The sequence below is a fragment of the Triturus cristatus genome, chromosome 1_2 (genome assembly GCF_964204655.1).
Source record: "Triturus cristatus chromosome 1_2, aTriCri1.1, whole genome shotgun sequence".
NCBI classification, from domain to species: domain Eukaryota; kingdom Metazoa; phylum Chordata; class Amphibia; order Caudata; family Salamandridae; genus Triturus; species Triturus cristatus.
Genome location: NC_140580.1, coordinates 607,918,645 through 607,942,410, shown reverse-complemented (window position 1 = coordinate 607,942,410; position 23,766 = coordinate 607,918,645). Strand labels below are relative to the sequence as shown.

General features: G+C 45.0%; 1 protein-coding gene across 1 annotated transcript in view; it reads left to right on the top strand.

Moving 5' to 3' along the window:
* The first annotated feature begins 4,207 nt into the window (after window positions 1-4,207).
* The window catches only part of LOC146867724 (SPARC-like), a 641,752-nt gene continuing 622,193 nt past the window's right edge, over window positions 4,208-23,766 (top strand). The window contains exon 1 of the mRNA XM_085615045.1: window positions 4,208-4,319. Within this exon, the coding sequence (XP_085471171.1) occupies window positions 4,235-4,319 (85 nt within the window). The 5' untranslated portion in view covers window positions 4,208-4,234. The remainder of the gene's footprint in view (window positions 4,320-23,766) is intronic.

Here is a 23,766-nt window from a genome sequence, read left to right as displayed (position 1 = left end):
CATTAATGGACTTATGTGATACTACAAGTACATTTGAAATATATAAACGTTTCAGATATGTATTTTAGCCTAGATAATTGTAGATGATAACTTAAGAGCATGGATTTCCCTACACATTAGTCAAATCACTCTTGGTTAGACACGTTCTTATGACGTCACATTCAGACGTACAGGCCGGGGATGATGTACAGTTCCTAAGGTCTGACTCCTTCTTATTTAGGCTTGAGTCCATTTTATTCCATGGAGGCCACCATCTTCCTTAACTTAGGCAATGGAAGCCCCATATTCCCTCATTTATGCAGAATCATTGCCATATCTGCTATTAGATGCAGATGTCACCAGACCTTATCTTTCTAAGAACTATGATAGCATCAAGTTCTTCAATTAATTACAACATCTAATGCGACATTCATCTGGGTCAAATGTCTACTCCTTACCATGTCAAGGTTAAATAACATAACATAAAGGCACATAACCAAAATAATGTAGTCTGAATTGATGTCCTTTGCCTCATATGTTCATAAGAAGAGCATATGTGACGCATACATTGATGCACATTATCTATGTCGGACATTCCTAAACATAGATAAAAATTCCAATTTCTCATAGGATTTAGTGTATAAGGATTGCCACCTGACCACTTTTGAGGAGCGGTCCTTCATCCAGATTATCGCCCGAGATTTTGCAAGGGACAGTTTCACCTGCTACCATCGCACTTCACACTTCGCAGATTATACATCGCGCCTGAACCTGATGAAGCTATGTCCCAGAGGAAAACCAAAGGACTGCTACCGCAGGGGGTGTTTGCCCTTTGCCTGGAGCATTGTCTTTGTACCTCCAGTGATAAAGATAGTCTTCGCTGTCAATAAGGTATGCAGTGTCTCTCTTCTCCCTAATAAACTCTAGATTGAAAGTTCCTCTGCCTTCCATGCTGTCTTAGTATAGCACATAGAAGTAGGCTTTGGGATGATAGGTTCTATATGAAATTTTAGCAATGCTAGAAATGTTCATTTTATTCTTGTTATTCATAACGTGTCTTGTTGCTGTTTTTCTAATATTCTATATAGTTCTTTAATATGTACTGAGAAACAGATTGTTCCTGTAGAAATAAATATGTTTAACTTAAAAAAGTCTGCATTCTTCTTGGTACAGTATGTGTGATACTGTGAATAGCAAAATAAGGTTTGTTGCTGTTTCCATCCTTTTATGGGATTTTTAGTAACCCAAAAGTAACACTTGTATGGCAATTACACATTGGATAGTGTCTTAATTAACGCTGCTGCAGTGAACCAAGTTCACCCATGTTACCCGAGGGTGGAAAAGCACACCATGCAGAGTTATGCCAAAGTTGTAACTAATGCAACAATGCAAACATGTTGGATACTAATAATTCTTGGTAGCATGAACCTGCTCTGTCCTGTTCTTAGCTGACACTAGAAACCTACTATCTTTGACTGTCTTGTTTGGATTGAGATTTAGACAGTTACGCAATATCACACTAGGCACCTCGGTCATACAGTCATTTTCAGTATTAAGCATGACCTTGTGGTGTCATAGAATGAGATAAGGGTATTAGCACCAACTCTTGTGTAATATCAAACAAGTTGGTTACCATGTGCTAGATCATCATTACAGAAAAGAGACCACTGTACTGCAACTCTTCTTGGTGTCCTGAGATGCCACAGAAGGACTTCAACAGTTCTGAAGTCCACCGTAGCAGGACTGCTGAATAAACCTGATTCACTGTCCTGTTTCTATTGAGTTTCCAGGATTACATGAGCTTCCTTGTCTCCCTGCTTCAGAGGATGGTATTTCTTCCCTGCATCTGTTTGATGCCCTTTGATACTATATATGAATCTTTAAAGCTCCCTCTCACATGCTAACCTAGAACCTCTATGCCCATTTGTTTAATGTTTGGACTGCTTTGGCTAGAAGCATTTGCTTAATCTAACTTTAGCAGATTCACTGGCAAACTGCATTATGCAGGTAGCAGGTTTGGATTTCTGCACATTAGCTGTTGCATAGAAATGAAAGTCTTAGCTCTGGGTAGACAGATATGCCATCCTGACCCCTTTCAGCCTCTTTTGGCTGGCCGTGTGTTTCCCCTCCATGAACTCGATGCAGTAATCCCTCTGAAGGTGCTCCATTTATCTTTTCCCTTCACCATTATATAGGGCGTCCTCCTAAAGTGTACTTCTCCCCATAATGGAGGGCGGGTTGAGCTCCCTCACCAGGAGGTGGAAACTGATGGATTTGGATCATCTGACTGAGATGACTGATAATCAAAATCAGTGGCATAGCATGTTTCAACTGTATCCCTGTGGGAATGATCCACTCCCTCTCTTTGTAAACTCTGTTCAGTTCCTCCTAACTGTTGTCCTTCCCTTGACCCAGAGTGAATATAGAGTGGTTGTGCTTACAAGTGGCAAATGAATACTGTACTCTATCAGACTAAATTGGTGGTTCCTCACCCGCTGAGGGTCATTTGATGTCTCTGAGAAGTGGCTTTACCAGTTTCTTCCATCTCAGGTTTCTGGGCTCAGAGACGCTCCTAAACAACGCAGTGGCTAAAACCTTTTCGCTTCCTTTCCTGTCCTGTTTCCTGATATGCTAAGCAACAGCTCAACTCCATTTGGATATGTGACCTGTGATTTTCCAATTCCCATGCTGATTACCATTTGTTGATTTTTCCAGCCTTCAGTGTAAGTTGTGTAGGTGTAAGTTTTAAAAGATGCTCTTTACTCTGATTGGCTGGTGACAAGACCATTGACATGGGCACAACTTTTGATTAGACCCTTGATTAGATAAAGTCCCCAGATTGCCATAAGTAATGGCCTACTGAATCCACTACTTTGTTCTGTCTTTGGCTTCCCTTAAAACTCTGCAGCACCATATGAGAGGAAAGCGAGATACTAGAATTTCAGGTTGCAAATTGCACAAGGCTGAAAAGAAGCCTTGCTCTAGTCCATCATCTGCCACATAATCTGCTGATTTTAACCCAAAAAAAACGTATTTATTCAAAAGGTTCAAAAGTTAATAAAAAGCAGCAACAGGTGTTGACGCTTAGTAGAAGGCCATTTGTAGAGCTGTGCTGGTCACCTCTTTGTTGCTTATTGCTATATTTGGGTGTTAAACTGGTACAAAGGAGGTGCAACCACAGATTGACGGTTTCTCTGGTAAACATTTATGGTTGTCAATGATACAGAGTACCAGGTTTTAGAAATTTTTGTTGGGTCCTTATGCCTAAAAAATGTTGATGGGGGGTCTCGGCATCAAAAAGTTTGAAGACCACTGCTCTAGTGGTTAAGGCCTTGCTGCTATGCACTGTCTCATAAAGGAGAAATGTACTGTCTGAAATGGAGAAGAGCATCCCTTGGTCTTAAGGGCCAGTGATAAGTCCAGTTTACTCAAAATGGAGCGAAGACAACTTTGGGAAAGAGACTGTCAGGGAGCCACTTGACTGTATCTCTGCAGCTTAATTAGCATGACAGTTTTCAGGATGGGCTATGCATGTTGGGGAACCTGTTCTACATGTGGTACCTAGCTACTGAGTTTTTAATATGGACCTGCACATATATTGACACCAAGACATTGACTTCCAGAATATAGTCGAGGTAAGGAGATGATGAGATAGAATAGTAAATATATACTGCCCTATGTACCCTTATCTTTACTACATAATGGAAGTCGTTATTTGCCGCAGTGCAGTAGTAAATACAGCCTGGGCCATCTGTGGTATACAAGATACTTCCCTGTGGCTACTGAGTGCCACAGACCTAGAGAAAAGGCCTCAAGCGTGGTTTATCAGTGTGAAAGTCATGTTACCATTTATAATGCAAGACCTCGTTTGAGGATTTATGAGAAAGACGGCTGAGGATTTAGGAGAAAGATGGCACTTTCAGACATTGGCGGTATGGAAAAGAAACACACTTTTAAGGAAAGTGTTTGTTCTTTGAGCGGGTACGTTTTATGTCTGATCTTTTACAGGGTTTTCAGATTTCCTCCTATTAAATTAACCTAAAACAGCACCTCTCTGCTAAAAAAAAAATGAAGCCAATGTGCTAGGATTTAAAGCATCGAATAAAACGTCGACTCCTCACAAATCACTGCTCCTCTTCTCGCTGGACCTGTGGATGCAGCTGCCGAAAGCAGAGGTAAAACACGGTAGCTCTGGACAGTATGTGCGCCCTCTGGCAGGGCTCCAGGCTCCCGCCTTATAACCCTGAGTATCTCCATGTGCGCGTCTTCACGTGAGGAGCGCGAGACGGGAAGCATCAGAGAGGAGGAAGGCGCCAGCGCACACGCACTCATGTACCGAGGTCAGTGAAACTATGCTATGGGATTCAAGCGGGAAACGAACAAAAGAGATTAGTGGGGCAACCGAGCGAGTGATTTTAGTCCGTCAAATGCACATTACCACAAGTGGGCTATTGTTGACACGTTGGTGTATTGCACAGAACAACTAGTGCACAGACTAGTGCTGAATGCATTGCTCAGTCAAACCAGTCTGTTGTGAAAGCCAGTAATGGTGTCATGTTAATGTGATTAACAGTGACGTCGAAGGGTGCCATGGGCTATAATGCGAGCAAGGAATTGGATCGTAAAGGACAGCCATACCTGAGGTGCAGTGGCCCCATTAAATCCCTGGACCCGGCGTCACTGCACCTGCTGCACTCTATAGCTACGCCCCTGGGGATTAATAATACTCAATAATATGGCGCCGCTTTGCCTCAATTCTTTTTTAAGACATTACACCAAGTTTCAGTAAAGCAGCCCACCAAGTCTGTTGCGTTGAACATGTGGTGGGACTGCATAACATATACACTGTGCTACTATGTAAGGCAATTAGCTGATTTTGCACTCTATTGTATTTCCAAAGTGGTACATGACGTGTGCTGAATGTGGTTTAAAAAGCCTTGTTAAGGTGTAATTTTCACCTGCCTCGGAGATGAAGTGGCCCTGCGTGACATTTAACTACTCAAATACAGGGTTGGCTGGGTCAACCCTACCTCCAGACTGGCAAACCTGGAGTATTTCAGGGTAAACGTTCATGATGCTCCCCGATTAATTTTATTAGCTTGCTTCATCATAGATGAGCCAACAGGTGTCAGTGAGAGGGCAGTAAAAAGGGCGATGTACGCTGGGCGACCTTCAATATTCTGGACTTGTTTAACAAACATGGCTGTTTTTCCTTGATGAAAAAATGATGTTCGAATTATATAGCAGTTTCTTTCCAATACAATTAATTATCTACAAAAAACAACCCAGCTATGATTCTCTTCCGAGTCACTGTTTTACTCGCTATGTTATTCAATGTCATACATTATTTGTAAAGCGCTTAACATGTTCTGAGGTGCGTCATAGCGCTGAGATAATCTTTATAAAAGTGGAAGGAAAAACAGGCGACAATGATACACTGGGCGAGTGGGGCTCAGTCATAAGGTGCCCATTCTCACATATTCTGAATCATTTTGTTATGTACCTCTACATCGTAGTTTTAATACACCTACACAACAGCACCGACATTACAGAACTACCGGTATACAGCAAGGGAGCAATACGGTGAGCAGATGTGTATACCCTTGGCATGTGTGTTTGATAGGCGGGCTTTGATTGTGCAGCCAACATATTAATGCAGTGCTCATGCTGGAGCATTTTTTGGCATGCGGAAGGGCACAGGTGATTCTTCTTATATTTTGCAGTCGCCATACAAAGGCGATTTGGCAATGAGTTTGGGCAGGTTGCTGACAAATATGGAGGAACATCAGCAAACCCTCACAGACAGGCCTTCTGTTTTTTAACTCCAAGTATTGATGTGTAAGAATTGCATCTGTGGTTAGTGTTTCTGGAACATATAACCTACTACTACTGCTAATATCTTAGAGCCAAGACAGACCCTTAACTCGGCTCTCCCTGTTAATTTGTTGGCTCACACGCCCCTACAGCAGTACTGTGTATAACAGTTTTTCAAGTTCCAACTCTCCACCTGGGGAGCAATGTCTTGATTTCTGGGATTGTTGCCGATTTCAACGAGTCTCAGAAGGATTGCTATTCCAACTTCTCATTTTTATAAGGAGGAATTGGGCATCAGCGGCCCTAAGAAGTTTGTAGTATCCTACTCTTGTTCTTGCTATGCCTTTTACACCCCTCGTTCGGCCAGTGTGTTTGTGTGTGTGCTGTACGGAATGTTGGAGTGATGATGCGATTGGAATGTTGGGTGCCTGAGAGGTTGAGAGTGACAGTTGAGAACAAAGTTGTTTAAAGTTACCTGTGAATTTCTTTTGTATAAAATGAAACAAACAACACTCAAATCATTTATTTTCCCAGTAACTGCAATCTGTTGGAAAGGAGGGCCTGATCTTGAGTCTGGTTGTCCACAGACCGCCAGACTCACAGTGGCACGGAGGTCTTCCGACCACCCTATTACAACTTGGGCAGTCGGACTGCCATTACATCGCCGCAGCAGATTGGGATCAGAGATCTCTGGTGGTCCCATTGCAGTCTGAGGGCCGCAATATGCTTGGTGGTGCCCTGAGGCACCGCCAAGTATACTACAACTTTCCTCACTGCCAGCGGTCTCATGGAAGTTATTCCTCCATGAAACTGCTGGCGGAGAGGAAAGAAAGGCCCCCTAATGCCCCTGTGCATGTGGGTGCATGCAGTGGGGCAAATGTTGTGCCCCCCTGCAAGACATGGTGCATTCTTTCTCATGCAAGAACATGCACTGGCGGTCCCGCAGCAGTGCAGCTTAAGGCTCACTATGAGCCTTACACTGCACTGCCGCAGGACTGCCACGCCGCCCGCCTGACCACAAAAATATTTGCAATTTGGCAGTGAGTTTTGGTGGTGCGGAAGTGTGGCAGTGGCGTGCCGCCCACTCCCGCACTGCCAAAACTCATAATCAGGCCAATGGGGCACATGCATCAAGCTAATTCCTGGTTGCAAAGGGGCCAATTCGCACAATCGGCCCCTTTATGACCGGCAATTAGCCTTTTGAGATGCATCAAGCCCAAAGACATTCTCAAAATAGATAATCACAAAATTTGGGATTACCTATTTTGTGAATGCAGTTAGGGAATCGCAATTTGCGATTCCCTAAATGCAATGCAAGAAAAGTCACAGAATGTGACTATGCATTAAGGAATCACAAATTAACATCAACTTCATGTTGATGTTAATTTGCAATTCCTTAGAAAAATGCACAAAATTGCATTTTTCTAAGTGACCTCTGGCGGGTGGTGCAAACACATGCCCTTGGGGCATGTGTGTGCGCCAGATGTGCACACGTACCAATTTGGGTATGGATCAGGGTAGCCTTTTGGCCCCCTAGCACCCTTGAAATTGCATGCGCAATTTGCGATTACCTTTTTGGTAATCAAAATAGGCCCATAGGAATTAATGGGTAGGCATTCCCTATTAGCGTATTTGTTAATAGGGAATGTGTAGGAATCGCAATTTATTTAGCCATTCCTACATGCATAAGGAATTGCAATTTCTAAATAGCAATTCCTTAATAATTGCTATTAAGGAATCGCAATTCCTTATGTTGATGCATGTGCCCCTAAGACTTTTGTCTTTAACTGACTGCCATTGCCTGCTCTTCACCCATCAACCTGAACGCAGTGATTACTGTGACTGTCTTGTTTTCAGAAGCCACCTAGTAGCATGGGCATAACCTCTTTTTTGACCCCTACTGGTGTCCGGCAGCCAGGGAGAATGGCATACTCTGCATTTACAAAAGGGAGCATGCGAATTGCTCGGCTATTCCATGCGCGCAATGAGGCCTTCGCAGTGCCCCCGCAGGTGCTTCAGTAGAATCTTCTGCTTGGAGTTTGACCCCTGCAGCTGAGGGAATCGGACGGAGCGAACATTAAGCCCCCAAAGCTGTAAGAGCTCCTTTGCCCCTAGTAGAAAGTGGTGCTGGAACATTTTTCAGACTGGTGTTGCTGACATCAATATTACATCCCTGAACTCATAGGGAGTTTGAAACATCTAAGCATCATGCAAAGAGCAAGTGTTGCAAATGAGTCACTCCCATTCAGCAGGAGAGTTGTAAGGGTGTAGTCTTTTAGGAGCACCCTGTTACAAATATATTACAAAAGCATGGTGTGATAGCCGCTGTCATTTTTCTGCTCGTTTTCCATTAACATGATCACTTAAGTTGCAAAGGTATACAATTTTACTGTAAAACTAGACAGTAGACAAACGATAATGTGTGGAAATTGGGTATCATCGAATATTTGTAATTTGCACATCAGTAAGTAAATTGTCTTGATTTGTTTTGACCCTATTAACATTTTTGTCTCCACCACACTTCAAAATTGGAATAATGGTGCTTCATTTGTGCTTTCCTCTTAATTTATTTTAAAATATTAAGTATAGAGTTAACTTATAAATATTTACAATTTGTTATGTGTTAGAAGACGATGACACCCTTCAGCCTTTCCTCTCACACCACCAAGATTTTCATATAGTTTTCTTTACAAAATCCTCACACTTAGCAGTACACGAATAAAAGTAAACACCTAGGCTATCAATTAACCTCTGTTTTTGAACCCACAATATATGTGACAAGATAAAAACAACATTTTCCGTAATCTTTAATGCTTATTCACATTCAGAACTTCAACTGCATTATTTAAGTGCCTTCTCAGGGCTGAAGGGGCTGCTGTAATTGGGCCCATTCCTACCTCTGGGCCCCAGTGCATTGCACAGGCTTCACCACTGGTAGCTACTCCCCTGGGAGCACATTGAGTTCACCCAAAGAGAGAACTGGTATGACTAAAGAGAACCTGCAGAGGGTGGTGCTGCATTCTCTTACCCCACAGAGGCTGCTTTGAGACCACAGAGAGATTAAGACACCCCAGCAACCTTGCTGACCTTGAAGATGATACAGAGATCGCACATTGCCACCCAGAGCCCTTGTCACATGTGAGGACCATGCAGAGACCTTAAAGCCCACCACTGCAGCCTAAAAGGTAAAGAGACAATCCCCACTGTGACCCACCCACCTTGCCTGTTTGGGTACACAGAGAGAGGACATGCACAGGAGCCACCTGAAAAAGCACAGTACATACATGCCTGCTTAGCTGCCTTCTGCAAACTTCATCTGGAAGGGGCTCCAAATTATATGGGTTTAATTTCCAACTAAGTGAGTACATAATGGCTTGACAACTCATCTTGCCATTGCATGTTCTAGTAAAGACTCTTGGAATTCATTCTTGTGCCTCTATTTGGGCATGAAGTTGTGGGTTCTTTAACAGTAGGTAATTGGGTTACTGGTTGAGAGGGGTGACACCCTGCTCAAGCAGCAACCACAATTCTTGTCAGGATGAAACACAAACAAACCCCAAATTTACCTGCGCTTCCCTCTCTGCTAGCTTGGTACAAAGCAGTCAGGCTTAACTTAGAGGTAATGTGTAAAATATTTAATCAACATTTCAAACAGTAAAAAAGTGAAAACACAACACAAGAAAAATCCCATACCAATTTAGAAAAATACATCAGAAGAACCTTCTAGATGCAGTTTTAAAGATTTAGGTAAAAATAGTGCCTACAAGCACAAAGCACCAACTGGGGTTATCTGTTAGTGCTGGACCAGGACAAAGTCACAAGCTCAACCCGTCCATGATGGAACAAAGCCTAGATATAGTGACCACGTTAGGCTTGTTGAACAAAGTACCTTAAATCCTTTGTTTTGAGATGCCCTGTTGGGAATGCATTGCGCAGCAGCGCTTCCAAAGAGCTGAGGGGCTGCAATGTAAAGTCCTGCATCGAGGATGTGCCACGCAATGGTGGTTGATAGAGCTGCTGGGCTGCGATGCAATGTCCTATGTCAAGGATGTGTTGCACATCAGCTTTTCAGAGGAGATGGACTGCTGTGATGGGAGGTCCAGCATTGAGGCTGTGTTGCACTGTGTTGGTTCTGCCAGGACCACAGCTGGGCTTGTAGAGCACCTTCAGGCTCATGTACAATGGTCCAGGACTAGGATGGCACCACTTGGGGCAGGACTCACAGCAAACAGCCTTTGGAGTCACTTTGGTGGTCCTGGCGGTCCTGGGTTCAAGATGCAGGGCCGGCCCTTCTCACTCAGCAAGCAGGACAGTAGAGCAGCAGGGCAGCAGAGTAGCAGTCCTTCTTCTGAGTCTTCCACAGGTCCAGATGTGTAGTGAAGAGTTGGGTCTGAGGGTCCACTACTTATACCTGGTGCGTACATTTAAGTGGGAGAAACCTCTACAGCCCTCACCCTCAAGAGGTGTCTAAAATTTCCAGCCTACCTGCCCTGGCCTCAGCTTTTCTATGAGCACAAAAGACTACTGTGAAACCCTTGGTGAGTGTGCTGTGGCAGAGTCTTTGTGATGTGCAAGTGGGGTAGGCTACAGCTCTGCCCCCATCATGCCAGAGATTGCTCATCCTACCAACAGCCATTCTCCCTTTGTGTCACTGGCTGCGGCGATACACAAAGACCAACTGTCAGATACACCTAGTCATGTGGCCCAGGATACTGGCTACAGGGACCAAATGGCTGGGACAAGAAAATCCCAACTTTATAAAAGTAGCATTTTCAGAATTGTGCCTTAAAATCCAACTTTACCATTACAGAGGGTTTGAAATTACAATTCTTTAGAGAACAAACTCGATATTTCCACCTGCTCCCAACTTAAAGTTATCCCTTATTAAATGTGATAAGGTAGCCTAATGTTATTCTATGGGTAAGGTAGGCCTTACAATAGGGAAAACAAATGAGAGAGTTTTTCATTACCTGAACATGTAAAAGTTAAAAATACATGTCCAACTTTTTACATACACTGCATCTTGCCCTATGAGTTGTCTAGGGCTTACACTAGGGGTGACTTATATGTATCAAAAAGGTAAGCTGATGCCTGGCAAAAGGTTTATTTTGCAAGGTTGAAATGGCAGTTTAAAACTGCACACACAGGTTGCAATGGCAGGCCTGACACATGTTTAAAGGGTTACTTAAATGGGTGGCACAATGAGTGGTCCAGTAGTAGCATTTAAGTTACAGGTCCTGGTCTCATGTAGTACCACATTACCAGGGACTTACTAGTAAATTAAATGTGCCACTTGACTATAAGGCAATTTCTCATTTTTTAAAGGAGAGAGCACAAGCACTTTACCACTGATTAGCATTGGTAATGTGCACATAGTGCTAAAGTCAACAAAAACGAATTCAGCAAAAACAGGAGGAGGGATGGCCAAGTCCAATATTAACCCATACTTATTTTGATAATAATAATAATTATTATTTATTTTATTAGCCTAGATTTATAATGCTACATTCATCTTTTATGAAGTCCAGGTGCTATGCAATATTTGTGAAATAATTACTTTAAGGCCCCTCCTCTGATGCTGTAGCTTGTGATCCATTCATCAGGTTGAGGAACATTTTGAAATATGGCTTTTTTCTGGAATGTAAGCTAAGGCCTTCCACAGGTCTCACATAAAGGCCATAATAAAAGTGTACAACAAGCAGGAAGGCACGTCTCAACTTTCTGGTAATGTGTCTTCAACACACATAGCTAGTTAGTTAGGACAGCTGTACAACAGGCACAATAGCTAAAATCCAGCCAAATTTTCTGTTTTTGTTGAGGTATTTTGGAATATGCCATCTTCATGTTGATTTTAACCTCTCTGTAAATACCTTTCCTGAAATGTGGTGTGCAACATTGAAGGAAGAGTGCTTGCAATACGGAGCACCAGAAAAATTCTGTACACCTATTGCCAAACTGCCCTCAAATAACCCACCCTCTTGGATAAAAAGGCAACAGAAAAGAGGTAGAATGGATTTAACAGTACAATCATGGTTTAAGTAGTCATATTTTCATGCCTGTTTCTTTGTCCATTATGCAAATAAGAACAAGGACAGGTGAAGTGTCAGTGCTTTCAAGTGAATGCATTTAGGGTTCACTAAGGTTTTGCAGGAGTACTACTGGAAACATTTGTCAGTTCAGACAATTGGACATCTGTAGGGTAGCAAACGTACATGTGAAGATTTCCGATAATTTTTTGTGAATCAGGTAGAAATGTTTATTTTTTAACATCAATATCTTGTTTGAATTACTGTTGATTTCAGATGTTTTCTTTTGTCTTTTCATTGTTTGTTGTAGAGTGTATTCTAAAATGTGTTGCTGCAGTTACAACGAACCTTAAAATTAAAAATAGTTATGATTTTAACAAATGTAAATCAAAAAGAATGAAGGACTACATCAGCCTCGGTGACCTCCAATTCCACCTTAATTACCTCAACTATACTAACTCTGCCAACTTCCTCGAAAGCATGAACAACATCGGCCTCACCCAACTAGTCACCAGCCCCACATTCAACGCGGGACACACGCTTGACCCCTTCTTCATGGCCAGTGACATAGTCACATACAGTTATGCCATTGAACTCACCTGGACTGACCATGCCATCATCCACTTCATCATCACCAGACCCCCTGGCACTGCCCGAGCCACCCAGTGTCTACCACTGCAGCTGGAGCGAAGTGTCAGATAGTGAGTGGACTGACACCCTCAACACTTCTTACCATGGCAACGCACCCAACCTAGAACAAGCTGCCAAGAACTTCACTGCATGGATTACAGACTGTCCTGACAGAGTCGCCCCATTAAGCCCAGAAAAGGCAAACGATCCACCAAACAGGCCAGATGGTACACCATGGAGCTGAGAACCGCAAAACGGCACTGCAAGCAACTAGAAAGAAAATGGTGTACAAGCAAGTAATCTGCAGACAAATCCATCTTCAAGAGAGCCCTCAACCACTACAACCAGCTCCTGACGGAGATTAAAAAAACGCCCTGGCGGACTGCATCAAAGCCAGCTTCAACCACAGCAAAGAACTCTTCAACATCATCAGAAAGTTCTCCAACCCTTCCGTTACGGAAAATGTCATCACCTCTTCCCAGGAACTTTACAACACCCTGTGAGACTTCTTCCACGACAAGATCTCCACCATCTACAAGAACTTTGACCCAAGCACACTTCCTTCAACTGCTTCTGCCACTTCGCTCCCACAGAAGTAAGACCCAACTGCATACTCATCAACTGGGATCAGCTTACTACACAGAACACCACAGCATTCATGAACTCCATCCACTCAGGGGCCCCATGGACCCCTGTCCTCACCACATTTTTAACCTCGGAAGCGAGAAGATCAGCAGTAAGCTCACCTCCCTCTTCAACACTTCTATCAACACAGCCACCCTCTCTGAAGAATGGACACATGCAGAAGTCAAACTGTTTCTCAAGAAACCATCCGCCGACCCCAGAGAACTCAAAAACTACTGTCCCATCTCTCTGCTCCCCTTCTCTGCCAAAGCCCTCGAAAAAGGCATCAATCCCCAACTCACTGAACACCTGGAGAACAACAATCTTCTGGACACCTCTCAGTCCAGATTCTGCATCAACCACAGTCCCGAAACTGCCCTACTCGCTGCCACTGATGACATCAGAACCTTGACCGGGGAGAAACAGCAGCCCTGATTCTCCTCAACCTTACGGCAGTGTTCGACACCGTATCCCACCACATCCTGATCAAAGAATACATCACATCACAATCCAAGGAGACATTCTCAAGTGGATCACCTCCTTCCTCACAGGAAGAACCCTGAGATTCCGGCTCCCACCATTCACCTCTAAACCCAAGAACATTATATGCGGTGTTCCTCAAGGCTCATCCCTTAGCCCCACTCTATTCAATACCTACACAACCCCAGTGTCCAACATCGTCAGAGCCCATGGATTAAACATCATATCCTATGCAGACGGCACCCAGCTCATCCTCTCGCTCTCATAAGACCCCACCACCACGAGAGCCAACTTCTAAAGCTGTATGACTAGCGAAACGGGCTGGATGAAAAACAACTGCCTGAAACTCAACACCCACAAAACAGAAGTGCTAATCTTTGGCAACAACACCTCCACATGGAATGACTCCTGGTGGCCCCCGGAACTAAGATCCACCGACTCACCGACAGACCAGGCTCATAATCTCGGCATTATCCTGACAGCAAACTTACCATGATAACCCAGATTAATGCAGAAGCATCTGCCTGCTTTCTCACTCTTGGCATGCTCCAGAAAATCTTTAAGTGGCTCCCCATCAACACCAGACTCACAGTCACTCAAGCCCTAGTCACTAGCTGCCTTGACTATGGCAATGTACTCTACACAAGAATCACCACTAACCTCTTGAAGAGAATGCAAACCCTTCAGAACTCTGCGGCCAGACTCATCCTCGACCTCTGCAAATGAACCCACATCACCCCTCACCACATCACCCCTCACCTCAAGAAACTCCACTGGCTCCCCATACAGAAGAGATGTCAATTCTAGATGCTGATTCACACCTGTAAAGACCCGCACAACCAAGAGCCAGCCTACCTCAACCACCGCCTCAATGTCCACCAACCCTCCAGACACCTGCAATCCACCACCCTCTCCCTCTCGCACAATCCCTGCATCCGCCGAAGCAACAGAGGAGGAAGCGCCTTCTTCTACATCATGGCTAAATCCTGGAATGCCCTCCTCCTGCACCTCAGGACCTCCACCTCTCTCCTAGAATTCTAGGAGTCACTTAAGACCTAGCCGTTCAACTGAACCCACCTAAAGCAGCACATGGATACCCTCACTAGTGATTAGTCGTGCTTTTTTTTAATCACATAATTTTATTGATTTTAGAATGTATTACATATTGAAGCGGAGTAGTATTCCATTGTACATATAGTGTTCATACAACATATATTATTATTTGAAGCAAAACATTTCTACATTTCGCATATTTAATACTATAAACTGTGGTGTCATGAAGCTTATATCTAGGAGTGCGAAATGCTGTGATTGATATTTTTAACAAATAACAATTTGTAGCTGTATGCTCAACTTATCTCCCCTCCCACCATTAATAAAAACATTCCCCATAAACTTTGCTTGAAGTGGCTGGTCAGAGCAGTCCATTCTGCTGTTTGTGAGGCTGGGCCGCTTTAGGCACAGGATGGAAGGGAGGGGGGAGGAAGGGGGAAGGGGGGTGGGAGGGGTAGGGGGAGATAGAGGGATGGAGGGATAGGAGAAATGGAGGGGGAGGGAGCGGAGGGGAAAAGGTAATAAAACAAGCGGAAGAATAAGAATGATGTAATAAAACAAGGGGAAGAATAAGAATGGCATTATTTCTATTCATGTCACATTACATTCAAGTGCACCAGCTTAACATATATTACGGTTCAGAGCATATCTCCATTAATTGTCGGAGACATTATTTTTTAATTGTTCCAGCAGTCGAGCCCAGTAAATTGATATTGGTTTCTTGCAAAGTCCCCTATATTCCTATCTCTGGACAGCTTCTCCTTCTATCTTGGTCCATCGTATTACTTCCCCCTCCCAAGCTCCCTTTCTTGGGGCTGTATGAGACTTCCAACGCTGTGTAAGCAGTCTTTTAGCCAGTATTAGGGAGAGGTCTGTGAACCGGCGCAACACCTTTGCTTTCCGTGATAAGGGGGATAATCTAGCAAGCATATCTCTACCATAGACCACACAGGTCTGTCTGTCAAATGTGATAAGCTGCCAGTGACTTCTCACCAGTACTCCTGTAAGGAGGGTCAGGACCATAACATATGAATCCGATTGGCTCCAGGCAGGTGGCAGTGAATTAGAGGAGGGTAGTGGATACATTGTGTGGACCCTATAGGGCACCAGATATGCTCTGTGTAACAGGGCCAACTGTATAAATTTGAATCATACATTTAAGGATATGCGTTTAGGATATTCAAGGACTACTGCCCATTCCTTGTCTGTGAGCGCACGCATAATATCCGCCTCCCATTTTTGGCAGAGAGACGAGAGGGAAACTTCCAAATGGCCTCTTAGTCCTCTGTAGAGCCATCTGACCAAATGGCTCCCGTGGCCCATTATATGTAGTGCCTGCAATAACTGGAATGTTGGGGGCTCACACTGTTCCACAAGCTAATATTTACTAACAAAATTTAATATGCTGGTGTGAGTCAGAAATAGAGTATTAGATACCCTATAAGTGCATACCAATTCAGCATGGAGAATTAGATTTCTGTCACTGAATAGGGAGCTCACAGTTGTAATTTCCCCCTTCTCCCATGGCGCCAACCTGCGAGCAGGTAAAGGGCCGTGTGGTGTCGGGAGACCACATAGGGGTATGTCGGGGAATATGGAGTAGGTGTGTTAGTGTATTTCAAAGCAAGCTTCCAATAATGGAGTGCCACTTGGAGCAATACAGGGACATCTTTCGGTCTCCCTGGTTCTGGGGAAAGCAGTGTCTGCAGCGTCCCAAGTTTTAGCTTTGCGGGTGTATACCCAATTTCAGATAGGTTATGCCCAGCAAGCCAGTATGCCAGCCACTGCAATTGGATAACAATACTGTATGTCTTGAAATCCAGGGCTCCCATACCCTCTTTGGTTGTGGGAAGCTGTAATTTAGAGAAACTAATCCTGTGATGCCTTGTCCCCCATATCAGTGTTATCAATAAAGAGTTTAGCATTTTGAAAACCCATGCTGGACCTACCACTGGGAGATTAACAAAATAATACAGGAGCCTCTGTAACATCACCACTTTTCCTATTGGAAGGCGTCCTGCCGTGGACAGTGGTAATTTAGTCCAAAAGGCCACCTGCGATTTTAGTGAATTAATGGCACGGAGTAGATTCCCATCTAGTATGTCACGTGTGTTCCTGTAAAACTGAACACCCAGATATTTAAAGGTGTTAGGTTCGATTCCAAGCTGCTCAGTCTCGAAATGCAGGGTTGATACAGGACGTGTATCATAAAAGAACTACGCTAAGGACTTTGATGCATTTAAATGGAGTCTCGATAATGAACCAAATTGATGTAATAGTGACACCACTGCATTGAGATCTGTCCCCAGATCCCTAAAATAAAGCAACATATTGTCACCATACATTGATACTTAATGGATAGTTGGACCTATTGGAATACCACTTGTGATCATTGTTAAACGTAAGTGATGCACTAAAGGGTCTAGCATCAGTAGAAATAAGAGTGGGGATAGGGGACATCCCTGTCACGTTCCACGAAATATATTATATGCGAGGGATATATTTTGGCCAGACTTTGCATGTGCCGTTGGTGAGGTATATAATAATTCTACCCAACAACAATACGTAGGGGGGTTCCCAAACTTCTTCAGCACCGTCATCATATATTGCCAGCTCAATGAATCAAAGGCTAGACGAATGTACAGTGACGAACATCCCGCCCGAGGGTGGAGAACTTGAGCTGTGTGGAACAAATTAAACAGGCAGCGTACATTCACTGAGGTACTTCAGCGGGGAAAAAAACCGTTTTGGTCAATATGTATAAGGTCAGGGAGATACGAAAGAAGGCGTGCTGCTAATATTTTACTCAATATTTTATATTCAGTATTTAGAATGGACAGGGGTCGATAAGAGGAAAGATCCGTGTGAGATTTACCCGGTTTTAGTAGAAATGTTACTATTGCCTCTTTGGTTGTGGGAGGTAAAGTTCCCTCTTCCAGGGATGCAGTATACAATTGCAATAACTTAGGGACTAAATGTGCCGAGAATGTAAAATACAATTCGATTGGGGGCCCGTCAGAGCCTGGCATTTTATTACTGGCAAGGTCCTTTATTGCCCCACGAATGTCTGCTAGGGACATTTCAGCAGCAATGGTTTCCCTATTATTGTGTGGGATAACCGGAAGGGGGATATTCCCTAAAAATTCAGTTATGGTTTTTGGAGGAACCGTTGGGGGGCCACATAAAGTTGGGAGTAATAATCATGGAATGCCCTATTTATCCTGATCTGCGTGGTCACCAATTCCTGGTTGATAGTATATACTGCTAGAATGGGCGTACGGAAGGGTTGGGGTCGTATCATGTGGGCCATCAAAGTGCCAGGTCGATCTGCTTCTAAGTGTGCCCGAGCTGTGTAAGAATGTAGATCAATAAGATGTAGATGTTCCAGGAGTTCAGCATATTTTATCCTGGCCTCTTGAAGCCTTTCCTGTCCCACTGCATCCTCCCGGGCCTTCATTTCTAATTTATGCAATGTTGACTCCAGATCTGTAATATCTCGGGAAATCTCATGTCTGGCTCCCACCACCACACTCATAGATACCCCCAGGATTGTCACTTTAAAGGCTTCCTACTCTATCCACCTCATTGTGGCTGTACCTTCATTAATGTCAAAGTAAGATGTGATTGATGTGGCTATTGTGTCTCTGAACACCTGGTCTTCCAAGAGTAGGAGCTGAAGGCGCCATATCGGAATGGGGACGGATCCTGGCCCCAGTTAAGGGACAAATCGATTGGGTTATGATCCGAAATGGTCTTGCCTTAAATAGGTAGTGTGTGCTATGTGCGGAAGAAGGGCCGGTGTGCATAAGAATCTATGTAATCAGGAGTGTAAACCCTGGGCGTGTGAAAAGAATGAGTATTCATGCATGTTTCTGTTATGTGAACACCAAATGTCTGCCAGATCCCACCCCGACATCCAGCATTTCAGGGCTCGAGCTTGCTGGATCGTTATGGTGCTCAGCAGTGGAGGGTAGGAGCGATCCAGCTCAACGTCCAGGACAGCATTAAAATCTCCTCCCAACAACCAGGGGCATTGAGTCCAGTCTGCCAGGGCGACTGTTAGACTAGAGAGAAATGCCTCCTGGTCAGTATTAGGCGCATATATTGATCCAAGGACTATCTGTCTCCCATCTAGGGTGCCCCGTAACAATACATAACTGCCCTGCTCATCAATCTTACTATCTTGCAAAGAAAAGGGAACCCCTGCCCAAATCCACACAGCGGCTCTGCGTGAAAAGGCGGAGTAAGTAGTTACATAGACCTGTCCTCTCCAAGTCCTCTTCAATTTGGCGGAGTTCAGCTGTCACTAAGTGGGTCTCCTGAAGACAAACTATTTGAGCTCGCTGTCTATGCAATTGTGCCAACACCCTATGACGCTTGTGTACTGAGCCCATACCACGGGCATTCCAGGTTATGAGGTTATAACGTTCAACCACTGAAGTCATATAAAAACAACACATGACAGAGAAAATTTCCCCCACGAAGCCCCACCCGGACCCCCCCACCCCGCAGCCCAGAAGACCAGCATCAAGCATTTTAAATAATCAACTCCCCAATTCACGGTCAATCCAGACAACATCGTTTGACCAAAACTATAAACTTAAACTAAAAGCAAAATCTTATGATTAAACCAGTGCCTTCACTAATAGGGTGGGCAATTCGATGTGACAATTTTGTGGCATTTTAGTGAAGTATTCTCCGGTGCGGTACAGCCTCGGCCCTAAATAAAGTCAGCATAACATGCTATATCATCCCTGTTAACTGTTGTTGCAAGATACTTATACCTTCTGCCGGCCAATCATTATTATAACCTATGTAACATAGGAGATAGAGCTGATTCATAAAACCCCCACATTTCCCTCAAAGCTCCCATGCAGCGACATCAATATTGGTATGTCTCGGAAATGTAATACAAATGTACCATCATCTACAGTTAGTCAATAGTTTGTAGAGGTTTTAACCCAGCTGGTCAGTACTCAATTGCGTAGATTCGGACGGCAACAATGCAACACTGCCCCAGGGTCACAGTCTGATGTTGCTTCCAGTGAAGGGCTGGTGCTGATTGAAGGGCAGGTGAAACCGTAAGGTATTGGCAGTGCGGTGGACCTCCTGTCTACCCTCCAGAACTGGCTGCAGGGATGGGGATCCGGTTTGGCCCTCCTGTGTAGTGAGTCCTCTTCTGCGTTGTCTCTGCGACCTTTGCGATCTCGGCGCGCTCTGACCCGGTGACCACTCCCACTCAAATCTTGGAAGTTTCTGTCCAGCCATCCCCAGGCGCTCTCCTGGGTGTCAAAGAAATAGGAGCGCTGGTCATGGATTATTTCTAATTTTGCTGGAAACAAGAGAGCAAAAGACAGGACAACAGTGTGTGCACGTGACTTGACTCCCAGGAAAGAAGAGTGCTTCTTCTGTACATCGACCATTTTTGCGAACAGCCTGTAATAGGAGATACCGGTCTCTGAAGTTCAAAATCTTGGCTATTATAGGCCTCCGAGTAGCGCCAGGGATAGGCTTTTTGTCCGGCACTCGACGCGCTCGTTCCACTGTAAACAAGGCTGAGAGGCCCGTGGAAGCCACCTTCGTCCGTGGCCATTCCTCTATGAACAGTGTGGGTCTCAGTCCCTCTCGTCCCTGCTGATAAGGCCTCAGATTTGGTTTTCGTATACCCCTCGTAACATAACCACTAAGTCAGTGGCAGCCCCAGCCGACAGGGGGGGGGGCCTCCAGGCAGATCAGAAGTTCTTTGGCCCGACAGGACCAGCCCAATCTCCGCTGCTGCTATAGCACAGTTATCCAACTGCCAACGGGTACCACTGCATGTGTAGCTTATGAGCACGATGGGAGGAGAGTTTAGTAATTTACTGCTAGCCCAGATGTCTTCCACAGCCCACAAAAGGGTCTTTCATAGGATCAGCCTCAAGGAAGAGCACTCTCCCTTGTCCCCATCTACAGAGGTCCCCCCTCATGTGGTTAGTAGTTCTTGGTTGGTGGCAAGGAAGCACCTCCCAGAAACACCCTTCCACAGCCTCTGTATCTAGTATGGCTATGTCGACCTCCAGCAGTTGTCCCCAACCAAGACGATGGACCAATAAGTCAGTGCCACTCGTCCGGGCTTAACCCCAAAAGACCCAAACTCCTCCGCAGCAAGTGCTGCCTTACTGGCCCCAAAACTCCTGTAGGCCGCAAGGTAGGGCCCCTCCTCATCGGGAAGCTGTCGAATGATCTCTGGGGAACTCAGCTGGATGTACTATGGAGATGAGCAGACGGGGTGAAGCAAGTTGTTGCCGAATTCCTCCTCGTCTCTTAGTGTGGAAATAAACAGGTCCAACCAAGGCCCCCTCACCGCTCCCAGCCCACTCCGGCCAGCTCAGTCCTGATGTGACCAGGAGGATCAACGCAGTCGCCCTGTAGTCTCTAGTGATACCCTTGCTCCTTTCAGGGGGTTCCTTCCAGCCAGTCTATACTGGCGCAGTGTGGGACCCACGCACAGCTCAATGCGCTATACAACAGGCAGTGCAGCCAGTGCCAGGACATCACCCGCAAACCACACCTGGCTTCCCGATCAAGGGGATGCACTACTCATCCGGAGGGCCTCTTCTTTTCTCCCAGCACATGGTATCAGTTAGTTGTACGCTCCAGTCTACGAGTATGTGACTGGGGTGGGGAAAGTGCCCTGGACAGGAGTCCCGGTTTCAGGCTTCCAGGCAGCAGAGAGGGGAGCGCTATACGGGGGGGGGGGGGGTGCCGATCCCCAGCAGCATCTCGGCAAGCCCCAACTGCGTGTCACAACAGGCCTCACGTCCGCGAGGCTGATCTGCCTCTGATGTGCTTACAGGGCCGACTGGCACCCGACAAGTGCGCATTGGCCGGCAGTCCCACACCGGACCTTGGACTCCAGTCGCTGCGACCTCAATTTACTACGTGGCCTGTGCCGTCCTACCCGCGCCAGCTCCCTTCCGACGAGACCGGTCGTGGGGGGCCCTCGCCGCATAGCCCTCATTCCAACTGGGCACTACCACCTCACTGGGCGCCAGCCCCAGGGTCGCAGCAAGGAATGAGTCAGGTCTTGAGCTGGGCAGCGTCCACCGGCTGCTCCAACGACGATCAGGCCCAGTCGTGTTGAGTCTTACAGTGTCTTCAGGCCACAGCAATCGGCTCACTCGCTGCAGGTCTCAGGGGGCTTGGTCACCTCAACCACTCCTCCGCCCGCACGGGTGTGCCCTCTGGGTAATAGGATTCTGGCCGCAGCTGGATCCGGGCTGCAGGGATAGTCTCTCGGACCGAGGGCGCCGCCCGCTCCGCACTGCAGCTCACCCGTCCGCGTACCGGGACTGACTCAGATTTCAAGAAACCTCCGCTCCGCCGTGCTCCTATGATCCTGTCGTTGTCTCAGGACCTCAGATGGCTGCATCGGCAATGTATTGGTAGGGATTTATGCCGGATTAATGTCTTGGGCCCGGAGCTCGTCGCTCAAGAGACCGCCATCTTAGGCAGTTGACCGCGCCCCTCCGGTGATTAGTCGCGCTTTATATATCATACTTGACTGATTGATTGAACTGACTGTTTGACAAGCAGCTGTTTCCTTCTTAAGCACCATGCTGCTTGAGTTCTGTCATACACTGAGGGGTGGCTTTTCTGTTTGTTTTTAGGGGTGTCCAGTCAACACAATCTGTAACCATAAACAGAGTAAAGTTATGATCATACATGTAATTGAGCAATATTACACTTTTAAGTATTCCGACAATTTAAGTGCAGCACAGAAGCATAGGCCACAACATCCGTAAATATCTGTGCAGTTCATGTTTGCAAGTGTTGAAATGGTTCAAAATTTAGGATATAGATAATTTACTATAGAAGGTTTTAATTATTCAGAAAGTGGGTATTTTATATCAGTGTCTGCAGGGCAGATGAACAAACATATTTACTGGTTGCAAAACCTGCGATTCAGTAAATCGCAGGATTTGTGACCAGTAACGGTAGTTTTAGAATGTACTAAACCCGTTTAGTGATTTGCCAACAGCTTACCGAATAGCTAAATGGGGTAATGAAACTATAACAAATATGTATTTGGAAAGGGTGTGTCTAGGGCATCCCTTCTAAATACAGATTCCTCGTGGTAAAAGTTAATGTTTTGCAACCGAAATCAAGTTGCAAAGCATTAATATATTACTGACTATTGGAAGGCAGTGCTAACTCATTCGCAAAGAGAATGGGTCACCAAGGGACCCCATTCCATTTGTGAATAGACCCCAAAAAATTTGAGGAGTTAACAGTGGTCCATGGACCTACTGACTACTCTTAAAAAAGATTTCAAAACGGGTTTCTTGACAGGTTTATTTAAAAGCAATCTCAGACTTGTGATGGCAACGAATAGTAGGAGGTCACAATTTGTGACCTACCTCATTAATATGCATGAGAAAGGTCGAGTTCCAACCCACTACAAATCAGATTTTCATGTACCCATCGACTAGTATATCAATCAGTTCTTTAAAAGCTTTACTAGTCGCAAAAGTACTGTTTGCAAATTGATACCAGTAGTTTGCAACCAGCAAATAGTATATATGGCCCACAGTTCTGTAGATCAAGTGTCAGACAGTAATAGTCAGTCCTCAGATGCCTGGAGGCGCTGATGGCAAATGTTGGTATAACAATATCAAATGCCATGTATAGAATGGGAGGACTATCTATGTCAACACACCACATTAGCACCTGTGAGCCCAAATCCAGACTAGCTCATAATACTTCACTTACTGGCACATGCATCAACAATGCCATTTGCGATTCCTTAATAGCGAAAAATAAGGATTCGCTAATAAGGAATAGCAAAAGGCTATGCATGTAGAAATCGCTTACAAAATAGCGATTTCTAAACATTCCTTAATTGCTACTCGCAAATTGCGACTCGCAATTAAGGAATACCTCCCCATTGATTCCTATGGGCCTAGAGGCCCATAGGAATGAATGGGAAGACTTTCTCAATTTGCTAATCTCAATTAGAGAATCGCAAATTGCTCATGCTATTTCAAGGGTGCCAGGGCGTCAAAAAGACACCCTGTTGCACCCCTGAAATCTGCATATGAATACATCTTGCACACACACATGCCCCAAGGGCATGTGTGTGTGTAAAATGGAACTTTGAAAAATGCACTTTCGTGCATTT